General features: G+C 47.1%; 1 protein-coding gene across 1 annotated transcript in view; it reads right to left on the bottom strand.

The window, feature by feature from the left end:
- The window catches only part of Ntn4 (netrin 4), a 113,771-nt gene extending 99,684 nt beyond the window's left edge, over window positions 1–14,087 (bottom strand). Inside the window, exons 1-2 of the mRNA NM_001106780.1 lie at window positions 13,864–14,087; window positions 10,120–10,649 (exon numbers count right to left, since the gene is read on the bottom strand). Of these exons, the coding sequence (NP_001100250.1) occupies window positions 10,120–10,649; window positions 13,864–13,918 (585 nt within the window). The 5' untranslated portion in view covers window positions 13,919–14,087. The remainder of the gene's footprint in view (window positions 1–10,119; window positions 10,650–13,863) is intronic.
- Window positions 14,088–14,434: the final 347 nt, after the last annotated feature.

Raw genomic sequence — 14,434 nt, 5'->3', positions numbered from 1 at the left:
GCAGAGGCAGGCAGATCTCTGAGTTTGAGGCCAGCCTGGTCCACAGAGTGAGTTCCAGGACAGCCAGGGCTACACAGAGAAACCCTGTCTCAAGCAAAACAAAACATCAACCAACCAAACCAAACCAAACCAACAACTCTTTTTCTCTGCAAATTAGGGTTCCTCCCCACAAATATTTATAGAAATAATGAACCACAAATATTTTTGAAAGATCACTACTTAGTAAGTGTGCAAATATAAAATATAACTTTCTAGTTACTTTCATATAATTCAGTCCCAGTTCAACAAATACATCTCAGACATCTATTTCTTATAGAAATCCATGCTGGTGAGAACTTTGGGGGCTGGTATCCACAGATTGAATACAACAATACAAAGAACAATGGTCCTCAATTAGCAAACACTGTGGGAAAGAGATAGGCAGCTCGTTACAATAGGGAGGGAGTCCCTCAGTTCCCACACACCTCCTACCATAGGTCAGAGCGGGGCACCCTCACAGTCTTACAGAGCTCCCAATACCTAATACCCTTAATCCCTATTCTGACTTGGAGGGCTCTCTATTTCTTCCAACCACCTCATGTGCTCAAGTGCACCCGACTTCCAGGTAGTGCCTCTCAAATGCTATTCACCGTTAAGCTTTAATATCTCAGTGACTCATGACAAAATCTTGACATTTTGCAATCTGGTTTCTCACGGTCTTGCAGAATATTTTGACCAAGTGTTGGCGAAGTGAGATCATCAAATAGAACAAGTACAAAGGAAGCAAATGTGACACGGACTTGTTCAAAGAGCTAACCGAAACATTATCATAGTGTTAGAGAGAGATCCACTCCGGTGGCCGGCTGGCTGGGAGACGGCTCAGCTCAGCAAGCAGAGGGTGTGCATGAGGATGAAGACTTGAGCTTGGATCCCAAGCACCTGCATACAAGCTGCACGTGGGTAGAAAGCTAGGGCTGCAGTATGTGTGCCTGGAGAGAGAGATAGGTAGATCCCTGGAGCTAGCTGGCCGGCCAATCTGGCTTAGTAGGTGAGCTTCAGGTAAAGGGAGAGACCCCATCTCAAAAAATAAGATGGAGGGGCTGGGGATTTGGCTCAGTGGTAGAGCGCTTGCCTAGGAAGCGCAAGGCCCTGGGTTCGATCCCCAGCCCCGGAAAAAAAGAAAAAAAAAATAAGATGGAGAGTCATAGATTAAGGTGCCTGGCATAAACCTCTGGCCTGTCTGCACACACATATGCATACATGAACACATAAACACACACATACATAATACTCATACATATGCATACATAAACACACACATACATACATACTACATCCATACATACACACACACACACACACACACACACACACACACACACGATGGAGAGTCATAGATTAAGATGCCTGAAACCTCGGGCCTGTCCACACATACACACACACTCATACATACATGCGTACATACATACATATACATACCATGCATACATGAACACATACATACACACATACATACATACATACATACACACACACATACACATGCACACACATAAGCCCACACACATGCATATGCATACATGAACACATACATGCCTGACATAAACCTCTGGCCTGTGCATACACACACATAGGCATACATGGACACACACACACACACACACACACACACACACAAATCTATTCAGTCAATCGTGCATTTATTGACTACACATCTGTCTGGGCTCTCTTTTTCTGTAGCTTCTTTAAATAAGTATAACCAATAACCCCCGTGTGAGTTTTGAATAAACTGAAGGCACGTTTATTTGAAAAGTGCTGTTATACATTTTTATATAATCCCTGAGAAAGGACTGTCTCAGGCTGTATATAATCGAACTGCTGTGTGTGACTACACACAGCTTCCTACAATTATGTCTGAGGGTGAACCTCAAGATGATAGACACGTTAGTACATTATATAACTGATTCAGGAAAACTTGAGTAGTTACCAGCTAGGTAAAAGGTACTCCCTTTAAAAATCAAACCAATCAAAAACCATGCTCAATGATACCAGAAAAACAATACACTCCTTCCTTCCTATATAGCTTGTTTTAAATCAGTGGTTCTCAACCTGTGGGTCTCAACCCCTTTGTAGGCCAAACGACCCTTTCACAGATGTTGCCTAAAACCATCAGAAAACACAGATATTTACATTATGATTCATTACAGTAGCAAAATCACAGTTATTAAAATAATTTTCATCGCTTCTCGGCCTTTTGGCTAAGATCAAGTGTAAAATAATTTTCTGGTTGGGGTCACTTCAGCATGAGGGACTGTATTAAAGGGTTATACCATTAGGAAGCTTGAGAACCACCGTTTTAAATCATCTGGGGGAAATATTAAGTCTTCTCTTGTTATAAATGTCATTCTAATACAAGAAAACATTCACTCTTAACCCAAAGTCTAATATGCAAACTCTTTCAAAGTCTCCACCGGTCTGGAAGTTCTCTACCACCTAAACAATCACAGAGTAGTCTAGTTTTGGTTTTGTCTTCTACCTAATGAATTCTTCTTCAGCATTTCCCCGTCTATTTAAATTGGGGCTGGAACATGCCACAGCACTCAGGCAGGAGGCAGAGGACAACTAGCGAGAGTCAGTTCTTTCCTCCCACCATGTGACCCGGGATGAATTTGGGTCGTCTGCTCAGCACCGTCCTCAGCTACTGAGCCGTCTTGACAGCCTTCCTTTCTACTTTGAAGTTATATTAGAACTTAATCGTATCGATAATTTCAAAGCGAGCTCATTATCCCAGCTCTCAGATGGGCTAGCGCATCACGTCCTTGACCCTGGGTTACTCTGACTCACCGAGCCTCCATTTTTATGTCTACAAAATACACTTCATGTTGATGTCCGATCAATGGCGTTCTTTCCGTTTTGTTGAAGCGGAGAGACTCTGCATAGACCTGGCTATCCTGGAATTCACCATGCACACCAAACTGGCCTCAGACTCATAGAAATTCCCCTGTGTCTGCCTCCCCATTACTAGGATTAAAGGTGTGCACCATCATGCCCAGCTCCAATAGGGTTCTTGCAAGAAAATGGGGTGCAATATGCTTATAGGGGTTTCCCCGTGGGAAGGCTACGTAGATACTAGCTCACCATCATGACTTAATCACTGCTACCATTAATGAGTCAGGCATGAGTAGATGTCAGTAACAGAGCAAAACAGCAGTTAACGAAAAAGCCTTGTATTCGTTTGTTTTATCCTTTAAGTGAAAAGAACCCCAAATATAGTTCAACACATGTGAATTCATGTGAAAGCTCAATTGCCTGGGCCATTTTCCTGCCTTATAGACTTTTATGTAGGAGAACCTAAACCTTTCAATATTCTGAAGCAACAACTAAATGTTTGGACCCCAAAGGGCCCGCATCTATACAACATATTTGGGGGACTAGTCCTATCCTGAACGAGGTTACAGAAGGAGTCAGTCCATAAGTAACCTCACACCTAGTAGGCTGTAGGATTACAAAAGAAAGGGACACACACACACACTCACACACACACATAAACACATACACACACACACACACACACACACACACACACACACACACACACATATATATATATATATATATATATATATATATATATATATATATATATATATCCCAAGCCTTTCACGCTACCCAACTTGTCACCCTAGCATTCACAGAGTGGAAACCAAACTCAGAAAAACGTGGCCCAGCGGGATAATTGTTGGGAAGTCATTTAAACTCTCCAGCCTTCAAATTATTTCATGAGTAGTACTCTTTCCCCCCCTCCGTGACATTAAAGCTCCTTTTCAAATACTTCATCCTGGTGACGTGCTTGTTGATTAATTAGGGGAAAATGGATCCTGATCACACTGTGTCCTTATGATTAGCACAGTTTCACTTTTTTGAGGAAGTTAAGGGAGATGTGGTCTGGAGTCTGGGGAGGTGAATGACTTACTCGGTAATGTGTTTGCTGCAGAAGCATGAGAGTCTGAGGTCAGTGCCCAACGCCCATGTAAAAGCAAAAAGGCCAGTCCTGGTAAGGTGGAGGCAGGTGGATCCCTGGGGCTCTTGCCTGACCAGTAAGCAATGGTCTCAATGGGAGAATCTTTCTCAAAACACAAGGTGGGGTGATGTTGGAAGATAGCCAATGTCCTGCTCTGGCCTTTGCATACATGTGCAGACATGTGCATACACACAAACACACATGCACATGCTACACACATGCACACACGCACATGTACACATGCATGCATGTACACAAGCATGTTGGGGGGGAGAGAAAGAGAGATGACCTAAAGATACAGATGTGGTTTACTCATGAAAACTCTCCAGAATTTTTAAATTTGTAATTTTTGAAAATGGTACTGCCTTATTGACATCATTTCTCATGTTTGATTTTCTCCTCAGTAGCTATCACAAGCTGGTATATGTATGGTGCATGTAATTCATTCTCCACTCCCCAACCCCAGCCCACTTCCTGCTGTGTTAGAACCTAAGTTTTCATCAGGACAGGGAAATCCTATGTCCCATTTACTGCTGCGTTTTCAGAATCTAGAATGTGCCCTGACACACAAATGCTCAGAAGCTATTTAAATGACTGTGTGGGTGGACACTAGCATCCTTAGTAATTGTCCCTGCCTACGTTGGTCTTCTCTTACTGAGAACTTAGTTTGTCTGTGTCACTGGGAACTTCTGCCTCTCACCCCCCTCTTAAGCCTCACTAATTTCTCCTTTACTTTCAATTTAGGAGAATTTTCCTACTCTTTCCTAGTTTGTTACATCACCCACCCCTCCTTTCATTCTAGCTACGTATTTATTGAGCATCTACAGGATCAAAGCTGTGTCTTCTGGGCCAAAGAAATGGTCATCAATAAGACTGACACAATCCCAACACTTCTTAGTGCCGTTGTCTATTCAAGGACTTCCTCAGAGATCGGGGTCCTCCTCCTGCTCCTGCCTTCTCTTACTGCTGAGGGTGATATATTTATTATGCTCTGAAGGGGAAAAAAGAGCCTACTATGTGATTCGGTTGGTTGTGATCCGTTTTGTGTGGAATTCTTTTAGTAAGTAGTCAGTGGATCGGGGGAGGGGGGGTGAGCAACGGTTACTTCCCAGAGACACAGATATTCTCTACGCCGTTGCTTAGAGTTCACAGGATCGAAATTCCACTTCTAGGAAGCCTGGAAGACTGGGGGGACTCTCTTCCCTTCCCTACATTTTCTGTTCCCAGGGGTGATGTAAGGGGCCCTCTTCTCATCCTGAAAGAGCCTAATTAACCCATCATCATCACCTCCGAGGTTGTTATTATCGACTGCTCTGTCAAATTGACTAAGCCCCCAGTTGACAGAGTCTTGAAATCAAACCACCTGAGCCCCAGACTTGTCTGTGCCTCCCACTGGGACTTTGGCAACCCATGGTCCCTCCATTGCGGGATTTCCCATGTCCAGCTCGAGCGCCGTGGCAGACCGCAATTGGAGCCATGCAAAAAGAGGGCCCGTGGCCAGACGGATTGAACTGAATACCGTATTCCTTCTTCCCTCGCTTGTGTACAAGGCAAAGGATAGTATATATCTGTGCTTACAGGTGTTTGGCTTTGCTCAAGCCAGTGGCAGTTGTTTGATTTTGCTCATCAAAATTTCATGCGTTGGAAACTTAAGCTCCAAGTTCGTATGTTGATAGCATTCGGCGGTAGGGACTTTAATCAGGACCTGGGGTTACATTAGGGTGACGGAGCTAGCCGTTTTATAAGAATAGAGAGACAGTAGGTAGCCAAGCTGTTTTGTCAAAACATGGGAGGCCCTTTACTTTGTTAGGACGCTGGAATTTGCAACCTCCAGAACTATAAACCAAATGTCTGTTCCTGCAAACTGCAAACCCCAGCAGATGTTTACTGTTGTAAATAACCCTCTAGGGGGCGCCGAGCTGAACACATGCTCTCCTCACCAATAAGACCCAAGTCCTCCAAAATGGCAAGCTCAACTGAAATACCTTTACCAAGTGTATCTTTTTTTTTTTTTTTTTTTGGTTCTTTTTTTCGGAGCTGGGGACCGAACCCAGGGCCTTGCTCTTCCTAGGTAAGCGCTCTACCACTGAGCTAAATCCCCAGCCCCTACCAAGTGTATCTTATCCATTGAAATAACTGATAAGAAAAACTGTAGTCTCTGCTCGAAATTTGATAATAAGCGTTGGTGACAATATTTAGTATTACTCATGAACATGTGCATGTGCACAGCTGTGTTTAAATACACCTTGTACATTTGTGGGCGCCAGCAGACAAGCTTATGTATTGTTCCTCAGGGGCTATCTGCCTGTTTCTTCATTAATTTTCTTAAATGGGACCTGGAGTTCACCACACAGGTAGGCTAGGTTGTTTGGTCAGAGAGCCCTCAAGATCTGCCTCTCTCAGAGCAGGAATTTCAAGTATGAAGCACCATGCCCAGCAATTGTTTGTTTGTTTGTTTGTTTGTTTTTTAACATGAGTTCTGGGATGAAAAACAGGTCCTTGTGCTTGGAAGACAAGCCCTCCATAGGCTGAGCTATCCAGCAATTCAGTTTGCACTTCTAGTACAGCTCAGGTAACTGCTGGTCATCTCTGAGTAATCGTGGAGTCACTGTACTTAACCAGGGTAATAGTGTGAGGCTGCAGTCCCCTGCCGTCTGGTTTCCCACACTGATTTTGCTTCTTTGTAGATATGCGTGGCCCAGTAGCCCCGAGATGTAGGTAGGCGACATGAGCCTGTGGACCAATACCAAGGCAGTTTGAGAGTTCAAACCATTTGCTTGTTTTTAACACAAAGTGTTCTCCGCGTGAGAAAACAATGAGTCCAACTTATCTCTCTCTTTCCTGCCCCGATATCTTTTTAAATTGTCCACCACGACAGCCTATTAAAAGGCTTACGATGTTAAGTGAGCTTTAAGAATTATCAAGGAGAACGGAAATAGTGGCAAAGCCATGTCCTTCTGGGCTCTGGTTCCAGTAGCACTGTTCTGGAGTGTTCTGGGGGCGAAGCCATAGAAACCGGCAGTGAGGACCCCATGTGTCAGAGGGACTCAAGAGAAGAGATAACTCTCAACCTAAACCTTGCATCATGCCCCTGGTAAGCCGACCCTCTACCTACCCAAAGTCAGAACCAGGTGCACTGAGAACAGCGCTTGACAGGCAGGAGGGCCTCTATAAATGTCTGTTAGGTGCTGGTATCTGGGAAACCTCGGAGTAGCTAAATAAATGTAAGCGAGCTTATCTCAGTGCCTGTAGCCTGTGTCATGAGTATTGGTTGTATGCTCAACCCTAGTTCCCATTTCTCAACCAGGGTAGTGTTGACATCTTGGGCTAGATAACTCTGTCAGGGAAGGAGTGGGGAATGCTGTCCTGTGCACTGTGCACTGTGGCTCTGTCCCTGGTTTCCACCCACGGGATCAACGCCATTCGGCACTCCTCATAGGGCCAAAATGTCTACAGACATCAGTAAATGCCTGATGTCAGGGGTTTACATAAAAATAACCCCTGGCTGCAACTTACTTATCTAGCCTTTGCATTCATGGTAGCTATCAGCATCAGAACCCTGACACCCTCCTCTGTCTCTGTCTCTGTCTTCCCTCAACATTTTCCGTCTTTAATTTTTGTTCTATGTGTATGAGTGTTTTGCCTGCATGTATGTCTGTGCACCATGTGTTTTCCTGATGTCCACAGAAGCCAGAAGATGGCATTGCATCCCTGAGTACCGGGGTTACAGAGGGTCGTGAACCACCAAGTGGATGCTTGGGATGGAACCAGGACCTCTGGAAGTGCAGCCAGTGCGGAGCCAACTCTCCAGCCCTCTTTGCTGTTTCTGAATCAGTATTTCTTCATCTTGTGATCGAAAGCATTTGAATCTCTTCATCTGCTCATGTCCAGTCGTTTACGTTCATATACTAGGGAGAATCTGCCTGGCTGCCTCTATGAAAGCTAAGAAGACCTGTGAGGTAGTGACTTCTGGTTTCTTTGGAAAGGTGAAAGGATGTCTCACTAAAGCAAGCAGGTGAAAGACTGTCTTCCTGAAGCAGACACGGGTGAAAGGACTCCTGATGAAGGAGAATTAATCTGACTCCAGAGACAGTGGGAGATGAGCACTGAGCCTTAGTTTGGTTTGCTCCACCTCACTATTCTTCGATAAAGACACGAAGGTATTGGTTTGCCTTATCTAGCTTTGTTGAGCTCAACTTGTGGTAATGCTGCCATTGAGAGAAACTCACCCAACAACTGCTGGTGAGGTTCCTGAGGTGGTGAGGTTCCTGAGGCAGCTTGCCACTTCTGTAGCCCTGCCTCAGACCACTTGGTGAGCCTGGCAGTTTCTTCAGAATTGGAACTACAGCTGCCTGGTGTCTGCTTGCTGAGAGGACTGGACTGTAGCTGCTGGTTCGTGCCTGGTGTCTGTCTGCCTAGAGGGCTGGTCTGCAGCTGCTGAGTCATATTTGGTGTTTGCTACAGGACTGAGTGGCTGCCCAAGAAGATCAAGCTCGCCCCCAAAGAACTATTGTTGAACAGGTCTATTCCCCAACACCTTAACTTTCTCCTCCACCACCTCTGCTGGGTAGAGGGCCAGAGGAGAGGTTGAACCCTTATTAAAAGGAAGTTGCAAAAAATGTATGCCTACACATCTATTCCCCACCCTCAGGGGAAGGAAAATATGAAAACCAGGAAAATATAGAGGAATTGAACCTGTAGCTGGCAAGGCTGATTTACAGAATGAACACAGCCAGAAAAAGAGGATAGACCCGGATCCCTAACTGGAATTATTATGTGTATCTGAGCCTCAAACCATATTTGTGTTCAAAGGAATTATCTTCCTTTGCTTGCTATACATTCTTGGCATCTTAACGCCAAATCTCTATGGTGTGTGTGTGTGTGTGTGTGTGTGTGTGTGTGTGTGTGTGTGTGTTGTACCTGTATGTCTGTGTAGTGTGAGTCTGCATGTATATATGTGCATACCGGCTCATGGAGGGCAGAGGTTGGTGGTGGGCATCTTTCTCAATCACTTCTATACCTTATTTGTGTGCATGGGTATAGTGTCTGTATAGCATGTGTGTGTGCATGTGTAGGTACATGTGTGTAACGCATGTGTAGCATGTATGTACATGTGTGTTCATGTGTGTAATCTGTATGTGGTATGTGGTGCATTTGTAGCATGTCTATGTGCATGTGTAGGTGCATGTATGTAATGCATATGTAGCATGTGTATGCATGTGTGTAATGCACATGTAGCATGTGCATGTGTGTGTGCATGTGTAATGTATTTATGTCCATTATACACATGCAGAGGCCAGAGGTTGACATCGTGTCCTTCCCTCTGAGTCTCAGCCTTCTCTTTTGAGACAGTACCTCTCACTGAACCTGGAGTGTTAACTGGTTAGATTAGCTAACTGAGCAGCAGATCTTGTGATCCATCACACTTTATACATAGGTACCAAGGATCTGACCTCAAATCCTCATGCTCTCAGGCACTTTACCTCATTTTTTGAGACAGGGTTTCCCATTGGACCTGTGGCTCACTGGTTTGGTTACAGCATCTGGCCACCAAGCCCTACAGGTCCTCCTGTTGCTACCTCCCCTGCCCGGAGGTTGCAAACATGCACCCTCGCACCCACTTTTTTTTGTGGGGGTTCTAACCTAAGACTGTCATCGCTTTCGAGGGAAGCACTTCATTAAGCAAGTCATCTTCTCGGCCCTTCTCTCAGGATCTTTTGATGAGCATGTTTTTTCTCCTTGGCTTGGTTATTTACTACCTCTTTATGTTACAGATATCAGGATCCCAGTAGGTGCTTCATAAGCAAGCTGCCGGCTGGAGGAACCAGCAGCCTTTAAACATCCATGCAGAGTGATGGTTTGTATCGGCCCTCCCTATATACACAGAAAAACAAGAATCTTAGAATTCTGACTGAAATCCAGCCAGTGGGCAATCTGATTGAACACAACCACACATCCACGTCCTAGAGTGAGGAATAATTTATGACGAAGCTCATGAAAAATTCTAATTTCATTCATGTTGCTACAAGTATAGCTTCATGCTTTAAAAAAAAATGTGGGCTGGTAGCATTTTTCTACCTCATTTCCCTTATGGTCTAGAGTTAAACGGGTGTCCTTACCTCTCCGCCAGTACATGGGAAAGGATTTGAGTATCTCGACGTGCAAATAGCTCCCTTCTTGACAACATCATCTTCCAGGCCAAACGTAGCAGAACAGTTTGTTGCAAAGTACTTGTAAGGTTTCCAAGTCTTCCCAAAGTCCTGGGACCGGTCCAGCACCATGGCTGCAGGCCTGGGGGACTTGAACACCATAATTAGGTGAGTAAAATAGAATTCTGCTTCCAGGTCTAGCTGGATCTTTTCCCTGTGCACATCCTCTGCCGACTGCCACCATGTCCGGGGAAACCTGAAGGACGAGTCTGCCATTGCAGAGGGTGGGTGGGCCAGGTGAGAATGGGCCCCGTTGCACTTATCACACTTGGGCTGCCGGCAAGTGAGATCAGCATTCTCGCTGTAGAAGCAGAACAGTTCGGTGGCGTTCTGCCCGCAGGTAGTGTCCGCCTGGAGTTTTCTTCCCAAAGCCAAGTTTCCCATTCGAGGGTTGCAGGCCTTCTCGCAGCGGGAATTCACTCCAGAGACTCCATTGAATCCTGAAGAGGGGAAAGCGTATGTCACTTCAAGACAAACCCACTAGAAATGGGAATGCGTGGTTTTGTACCTGGTACATCTACCGAGGTCAAGGCATCCTTCAAAGACCTTGGGCTTTTCTAAGAAGAGAAGAATCTAGCAAACGGGACCCTGAACGCTATCATGCATTCACAGCGGTTCGTGTATACAGTGTGTGTGTGTGTGTGTGTGTGTGTGTGTGTGTGTGTGTCTGTGTCTGTGTGTCTGTGTGTCTGTGTGTCTGTGTGTCTGTGTGTCTGTGTGTGTCTGTGTGTTCGTGAGTGCAAATAAATGTGTGACTGTGCACATCTGTGCATGAGGAAGCCAGAATACCTTGGGTATTATTCCTAAGGTTCCATAACTTGTTGCTTTTAGATCTCTCTCTCTTTGTTTCTCTGTCTCTCTGTCTCTGTCTCTCTGTCTCTGTGTGTGTGTGTGCGCGCGAGCGCGCACATATGTATCACATGTGTGCAGGTGCAAGAAGAAGAGAGAAAAGGGTACTATATCCCTTGGCACTGAAGTTACATATGGTTATAACTAGAACTTCGATGCTGGGAACAGAGCCCCTCCCTGACCTCTGCAAAAAGTAGCAAGGGCTCTTAACCACTGAGCCATCCCTCTAGCCTTCCACCTTGTGTTTTTGAGACAGGGTCTCTCACTGGCCTGAAACAAATAGGTTAGACTGGTTAGCCTGCGAGATCTACAATCTACTGGTCTTTGCCTCTCTGGTGTGGGGTTATGCATTTTCTGTGGTTGATAAGGGTTGAATCTGGCGATTCATGTTTGTGTGGTAAGCGTTTTAGCAACCGAGCAATATTCCCATCTCCCTTGTGTGTGTGTTACATATCTATATATCTATATCTATGTATCTATAGCCGCATCTGCATCTATATACAGTAAAGGGGAAATTCTCTAGGAAAATCAACACAAGATAGTTAATAAATATACAGTAGGACCTCATTTCGGGTGGCACAGCTAGAAACCACTGGTTCTCAAATGATACCCATGCCTAATATGAACTAAATATAACTATGGGAGGGGGGAACACCCCAACCCTCCAAACTACCAAGCGACAGGAAAGCTTACTATACCTACTCTTGACCTCTTAAGTGCTTCTTCTTATGACAGGCTGTGGTGTAGAGAACTTATCTGTTTGCTTGGCTGGTGAATGTTGCTGGTTTGGCACAGGAATGGCACCACTAACCACGGTCATGAACGAAACACCTTTTAAAGAAACATACTCTGCCTCCCAACTTCCAACCCACCTTCATGCTTCGAAAGCACTTAAGAGTGATAAACGGTACCCACAGATCCACATTCTGACTCCTTGTCATAATCCTTTAATTTGGGTTTGTCGTGTTAATTATGAATACCTTGAGCAAAGACTTGTCCATTTAAGAAAAATTAAAACACAGAGGAAAAGAAGGAAAAGGAAAACCAACCCCCAAATTCTGGCTAATTGGGTGTTTTCTGTTTACCAGAGGGAACCTCTGAACTGTTATCACAGGGGCACTGGATGGAACCAAATGACAGCTTTGGCTGGGAAGGAGAGATTTCACACACTGACAATCACCACCTCACACAGGCTTGCAACCAAAATAAAGGGTTTCCTCCGGCATTTTTTTTTTAACGTGTCAAATGAAAATGTGCACCAAGCCAGGGCTCTGTTTGCCATTGTTCTGATTAGCGGGCACAGCAGCTGCCGGTGGCCAGAAACACACACAGTGTCCTATGACTCACCTGGGAAGCGTTTCAGGGGAAAAAGTCGCATACTGCCTGTACAAGTATCGTTGACTTGCGACACTCACCTGTGCTCTTTATTTACAACCTCTTGACTGCTCCCGTGGTGGTTGGGCTTGTTTGTTTGTTTGTTTGTTTTCGGTTTTGTTGGTCATAGTGTGGCTTGAAAAGGGAAAGGTTTATGAAAAGTGGGGGTGGGGTGGGGTGAACTTGTGCACAGTAAGGAGTGTGATCCCAAAGAATTCAAGTGGGATCTTTAACAGTGTGATGTTTGACAGATCCTTGGAGGGAGGGGGTAAGGAATAATTTTAAAGTTTCCACCCACTAATAATTTGATAAGAAATAGTTATCAGTGCAAACACTGTAGAGGCTGCACCCTGATGGAAGACGCAGCCTCTTAAGCCTTGACTTAGTTGCTGGCAGCTTTGGGGAAGCAAAGCAATCCAACTAAAGAAATGCTTGCCCCAGTGCTTGGAACCTTCCAGTCGGTTCCTCTAACCTACACTCCCCTTTCTGGAGCAAGTCAAGTCCATCTGGGGGTGGGGGGGGGGCGAGGGAATAAAATCAGATCCTCATAATTTTCCCCCAGTACCCCCACTGTGCTGTACTTAACCCAGCTGAAAACCAGGTAGCCTGCGAGAAGGGAGGGAGAGAACAGAGAGGTCTGGGGCTCCGACACAGCAAGCCTGGAACCCGTGGCCTAAGGGCAGTCCAAGAGAGCCAGGACCGGAGCGGGAGGGAGACGGGTATCTGCCGGTTGCCCGTAGTCCAGTTACTGAGCCAAGGAACAGACCCGCCTCCGACCTCCTGCAGAGCTTCGGCCCGGGTACCGATTCCCCAGGGGCAGTCAGCCAGCTCCGGGCAATCACCACCTGAGTGCTCACCCCCCATGGTCCCAGTTCGAGTTCTACTGCGTTGCAGGCAACGCCCCGGGAAGAGGGCGCTCACCCTCACCCCAGGTGGCCCTACCTGGTTCTCAAGTACACAGAATGAGATCCGGGAAGGTGGCGATCGCTCTAAATGAGAGAGCGGTCTCGGCCCACGCACGCCCAGGGTCTCTGGGCCACCCCTCCCCGTCACTCCTCAGGCCATGGAGAGCCCGGGGATGGCGAGCTGGGTCCTTTGTTCCCCTCACCAAGTGCAGAGGCAGTTTTTCCCCCCAAGCCAAACCCAAGAAAGAAACCCTGATCTCTCTGTATCTTCTGCAAGGCGTACCCAGGATATCTCGTTATTCAAGGACGTGTGTATCTCAGTTGCAGGAGGGGGAAAAAAATCAATAGTGTTTAAAACTGCGGAGTCGCGGGCAAAGGAGACGGAACATGGCCACTGGCTTCATCCTCAGTAACCGAGCTCTGGGCTCCCTGTCCGGGATCCCCTATAACCCCCAACCCCCGAGCTTGGGTGGATGGGGCAGGAGCAAGGGAAGAGGGGTGGGGGCCCGGCCGCGTCACCACCCACCTGCGGCCACCGCGGAGCAGCCCCAGAGCAGCAGCAGCCGTGCGCAGCTCCCCATGGCCGGGCAGCTGCGGGAGCCGGTGGGATGAAGCGGCAGCGGTCCTCCGGAGCACCCGGGGCTCTGTGGTTCTTCCTCCTCCCAGGGCGCCAGGCTCGCTCAGTGGGCACCGTGGGTGCAGAGTCGCGGACCGGGGCCGCGCCAGGCGGCGGGGTGACCGTCGCGCACCGGCCTGGCGGGGCCCGGGCAGTTCAGCAGCGGCGGGAGCCCCGGGATCATAGCCGGCCTGGCCGCTGCCGGCTGAGCGGCCCTGAGGGCGGGTGCGCCACTCGCCCGGGGCTCGGCGCCCGCAACCGACGCTGAACTTTGCGAGACCTTTCACTTCTCAGCCGCTGCCGCCTCCCGGCTGTCCTCCTCCGCTTTTCCCACCTCCTGTGGTCGCCGAGGCTCGGTCCCGTCCTTCTCCATGGGCAGTTCCATGGGATGCATTTTTATTGCACCGACACCGCGGCGCTCCGGTGCCAGCCCTCCTCCTCCCCTCGCACCTCCACCCCTTCCTCCCGCCCGCCCCCCGCG

Source organism: Rattus norvegicus, chromosome 7 (assembly GCF_036323735.1).
Source record: "Rattus norvegicus strain BN/NHsdMcwi chromosome 7, GRCr8, whole genome shotgun sequence".
Taxonomy (NCBI): Eukaryota; Metazoa; Chordata; class Mammalia; order Rodentia; family Muridae; genus Rattus; species Rattus norvegicus.
The sequence above is the reverse complement of the archived record's forward strand: the minus strand, read 5'-3'. Positions and strand labels throughout refer to the sequence as shown.